Below are 4,909 nucleotides of genomic sequence, written 5' to 3' on the forward strand. Positions count from 1 at the left end.
GAGGCAGTATCACTACAGAAGTAGGATTGCCCAACCTTCCTTTCGAGGAGTGGCTGGTGGGTTTGAACCGCCAGCCTTCTGGTTAGCAGTCAAGTGCTTTAGCCACTATGCTACCAGAGAGCTCCTGATTAGAGAACATTATTTCCATTTCTTTTCTTTTTTAGAATAAAAAATGTGAAATCTCATTAATTTTTTACATGTTGAAATGATAATATTTTTAATATATTGGGTTAAATAAAAGCAGTATTAAAACCAATTTCACTGGCTTCTTTTTACTTTTTTGGGGTACCATCATCACTATTTCCAAAAGTTTTTCATCACCCCAGACAACTCTGTACCCACTAAGCAGTAACTCTCCATTTCATCCTCTCTCCTCAGCCCTTATAACCACTAATCTACTTTCTATCTCTATATATTTGCCTATTCTATTCTAAATAACTCAAATAAGTGGGATCACATATTTGTCCTTTTGTACCAACATTTCAGTCACTCAGTATGTTTTCAAGGTTTAGCCCTATGATAGCACATATCACAATTTCATTTTTCTTTATAACTGAATAATATTCCATTATATGTGTATACCACATTTTGTTTATCCATTCATCTGTTATTGGACACTTGGGTTATTTCTATCTTTTGGGTATTGTGAATAATACTGCAGTGAACAAAGGTATGTAAGTATTTGAGTCCATCCTTTCAAGTCTTTTGGAGTGGTAATTCTGGAGCTCTGGTAGCACAGTGGTTAAAGCATTTGGCTGCTAACCAAAAGGTAGGTGGTTTGAACCCACCAGCCACTCCGTGGGAGAAAGATGAGGCAGTCTGCTTCATAAAGATTACAGCCTTGGAAACTCTATGGGGTAGCTGTACTCTGTCCTATAGTATCACTATGAGTTGGGACTGACTCCACGGCAATAAGTTTATGGTAATTCTATGTTCAACTTTTCAAGGAACTGCTGTTTTCCACAGAGGCTGTATCATTTTACATTCCCACCAGTAATGCACAAGAGTTCCAATTTCTCCACATTCTTACCAATACTTATTATTTTCTCTTTATCTCATCATAGCCATCCTATTGGATGTGAAGTGGTATCTCACTGTGGGTTTGATGTGCACTTTCCTAATAATGTTGAGGCTCTTTTCATGTGCTTATTTGCCATTTGAGTAACTTCTTTGTTTAAATGTCTAATCTACGCAAAATTTTCAATTTCCACTTCTTAAGTGAACCTTAAAGTAATTATTTGAAGCAAACTGGGTAGCAAACAGAACCAGGAAAACCAGAAATCAACAGGGAAGTGATACTTTGCTATTCAAAATGGGACATGAGATAATGTTCTGAGAAAAGCAGCAAAAGGTGATCTTGCTTCAGTCCCAAGAGTCAAAACAGAAGAAAGAATCACTATGGTTCCACCTGACACCTAGAGGACTGCTTCAGCCTCACATGTGATCAGTGTGCATTTGTCATCTCCCCAATTCTCATTCACCTCTTCTACTTTTCTTCTTTTACCAAGGATCCCATGTTCCCTTCACTGCCTGGATTCTCAGCCTTTGTTTAATTCTAGGCATTTGTTCTCCTCATTCTCAAGTTTAGTTCTCCCCTCATTATGGAAATACTGATTATAACTGCTCATGGAAAAATACTTAACTATCAAAGTTTCAACAAATATTCACAGAACTATTGTAACCTACATAATGGACTAAGTTAATGCTGGTTAACAGCACAGGATTTAGAATGAATCAGAACTTGAATTTCAGCTCTACTATTATTTGTGTGACCTTAGGTAATTAACTCCTGAGTCTTAGCTTCATCACTGCCAAAAAAAAAGTGTACCTACTTCTCAATGCTTTCAGGGAAGGAAATGAGAGTACAGTTTAAGTCCCTGGGTTACGAATGTCCAACTCACAGATAACTCCTACTTGCCCATTAATGTTATGTACCTTTCCCCTCACTTTGAAATGACTGAACCAAACCCTACTCACAACTAATTCTTTATCACCATCACCTTCACTTGCTGCACGTGCAGCTTTTAAATCATAAAAAAGGCCTTGAGTCTTTTCTTGCACTAAAGTAAGACTAAATAAGAACCATATGTTCCGGGTTTGACTTATCTACAAAGTTTACTTAAAGATACACTTAGGATGGGATCTTTTAATCCAGGGACTTGTAACCCAGCCTGTATATTATTTCCCCAAAGTGCCTGATCATAAAAATCACAGGAGTTACTTTTTTTCCCCTTATTTATTCATTTATTTATTTTTTATTGTGATTTGGGTGACGATTTACAGAGCAAATTCACTTTCCATACAGCAGTTCACATACACTTTGTCTCATGACATTGACCACAGTTTACCATAATGCAACAGCTGAGTCACTTTTTAAAAACCAAATCCCAGGCACCTTCCTTAGACATACAAATTAAGTAGGTAAGAGGTGAATTCAGGGCTTGTATTTTTAATATGTGCCCAAGGAGATTCTCATAACAAGTGAGATGAGATCTCTGCAGTTTTCTCCATCACATTTTTGATATTCTTTATATGTGTGTGTGTGTATATATATATATTTTTTCCCTCTCTTTTCCTTTTTAGTTAAGGAAGTCTACTCATAGTAGTAGTGAAGATACAATAGGCCAGTCCCTCATCATTCAGTGATCAGAGAACAGTCTGCAGGATCCACTAAACAATGATCAAAACCAAGTATAACCCTGGTACTTCACTAGCCTTGATGCAGAAGATGACCAACCTCATAAGGAGTGATCTATTCTTCCTCAGCCAGCAGTGCTCCAAAGCCTGTGAGAACTCATCACAGTCTACGACCCAGATTCCAACCTATCTTTCACAACTTCCTCACTTATCCCTTCTTGAACAGTCTCCCACCTGCCAACTAAGCTCTTTCAATCAGCCCAGGAGATCTTTGGGTCCGGTCCGTCTCAATTCTCCAAGTCTGGCTCCCCTTGACTTCCTGGCTAGGGGAGGCCTTGTATTCTAAAGACAGGCACTTAAGTGGTGTAACCAAAATTAAACTACAGTGTGAGGATTACTGTTCTAAAGGAGAAAGAAAGTGGAATCTTTCTTGAAAAGCAAGAAAGTTCACCAGAAAACAACCCCCCATCAGCACATGCTTTATTCTTCACATCTTCAGCATTTGAGTATTACAGGTATATAGAGGTAAAATTTGTCTAATTTTTTAAATCTAGAAACGGAATATCTGCTCTTACCTCAGGAGGTTTTTTATGTTGATGTGAGATTTTTGATTTGCTCCTATACATTGATCCAGAAGCAAAGGAAGTTGAAGGATCTGCAAAATATAATTAGAAGACAATACTGAGACTTATTATTCACTAATGTCAAATAAGCAAATGTCGCCCAGAGAATATCAAAGATATGATGGAGAAAACCACAGAGATATCATACCATTGGAGAAAACAGTTAAATTGCACCCAAGAGAGCCTCAGGATGGAGTTTAATGACATTTGGATGTGACCTCCCAGCATACAAAAGCTTCAACAACACTAAGGTTGAGAAGATTCAATTTGATGTAATAACACCTCATAACATTTGGTTCTTCTCAGAGAATAAGTATCTTTTGCAAAAACAACGGTAAAAACTAAAAGTGTAGAGCAGGTAACCTGCATTTACATAAAAGGTCATTGTTAGCAAGGTAGCTGGTTGTCTTTTATAATTGACGACTACTCCCTGACAGTCAAACATTTAATACTTAAGCTGCAATCAGAATCAGGGCCTACATTTTATGCTCTCTTACTTTTCTTCCTTCCTAGAGAAACCATGTAAATCACTATTGGGTATGGCTTTTATTGTTTAAGTAATTAAAAGTGGAAAAAAAAAATGTTCTACACCTCACAACACCAATACTTGTAATTTATCTATCTCTGATGAAATAAAATGATTATAAGGAATATTACCCCAAACTTCTCTTCCTTAGAAACATTTTTCAACCACTAAAAGGAGGCATGAAATAGTCTGTCCTCAAGTCAAGAAACATCAAGTGGAAAAATAAGACTTTATTAGTTGCTATTCTACTTACTCTCATCTGAACTGTCACTGCTGCTGAAAGGCCTGTGGCGTTTCATCTTGGAGCATCCTGAGAAAGAAAACAACACTGAATAAAACAAAATTAATACACTGTCCCACAGATCCCATAAAGTAACATCAGGCAAATCACACAAATCAAATGATTTCTGTCAAGAATACTCAAAATGATCTAACATGATGGGAGAAGAGTATTACCAAATCTTCCAATATACAGTGTGTTTTTTAAAAAAAAAAAAAACTAGGCAAGACCACACATTAGCCTCAAGAGAGAGCCCAAATGATAGAGGATGAGTCGTATAGCAATAGTTGGAATCACAGATGTAGGTACCCATGCAGTGTTCACCCAGAGGAGCCAATCATATAGCTGTCACTAGCCAGAAGTCCCTAACTTGGCAGTTTGCTCTTAGCTACTAAACAGAAGATTGGCAGTTCAAATCCACCCAGTGACACTGCAGAATGAAGTCCTAGTAATCTACTTCCATAAGATTATAGCCACTGCAAACCTATGGAATCCAATTCTACTCTGACCCACATGGATTCCCATGAGTTGGAAATGACTTGATGGCAATGGGTTTTATTGTTTTTTTCTTTTTAGGGACGGAAAAGGCAGTTGTGAAAGTTGAGTTGTCCAAGGGCCATGAGACATGGTTAGCTGAAGAAAGAACAAGAGAGACATGTTTAGAGTGTAATCACACTGGTTTTCTGCCTGCCCTTTCTTCTTCTTTCTTGCTCTCTCCCTGTCCACCTCCCCAAACAACTAGCCTAATCTAAAATTGTAACTGTATTTACACTGTAAGAAATGGTGGAGAACACTTATATATTGTGAAGAGTGAATAATGCTTTGTAGTAACTAAAACTTCTA

At 37.4% G+C, this 4,909-nt stretch overlaps 1 protein-coding gene across 1 annotated transcript in view; it reads right to left on the minus strand.

The window, feature by feature from the left end:
* Nucleotides 1-4,085, minus strand: part of JADE3 (jade family PHD finger 3) — a 136,118-nt gene extending 132,033 nt beyond the window's left edge. The window contains exons 1-2 of the mRNA XM_007958623.2: nt 4,040-4,085; nt 3,213-3,292 (exon numbers count right to left, since the gene is read on the minus strand). Of these exons, the coding sequence (XP_007956814.1) occupies nt 3,213-3,292; nt 4,040-4,085 (126 nt within the window). The remainder of the gene's footprint in view (nt 1-3,212; nt 3,293-4,039) is intronic.
* Between the last annotated feature and the right edge of the window lie 824 nt (nt 4,086-4,909).

The sequence above is a fragment of the Orycteropus afer genome, unplaced genomic scaffold (assembly GCF_000298275.1).
Source record: "Orycteropus afer afer isolate SDZICR_OR568_19922 unplaced genomic scaffold, OryAfe1.0 scaffold01051, whole genome shotgun sequence".
In the NCBI taxonomy this organism is placed as follows: Eukaryota; Metazoa; Chordata; class Mammalia; order Tubulidentata; family Orycteropodidae; genus Orycteropus; species Orycteropus afer.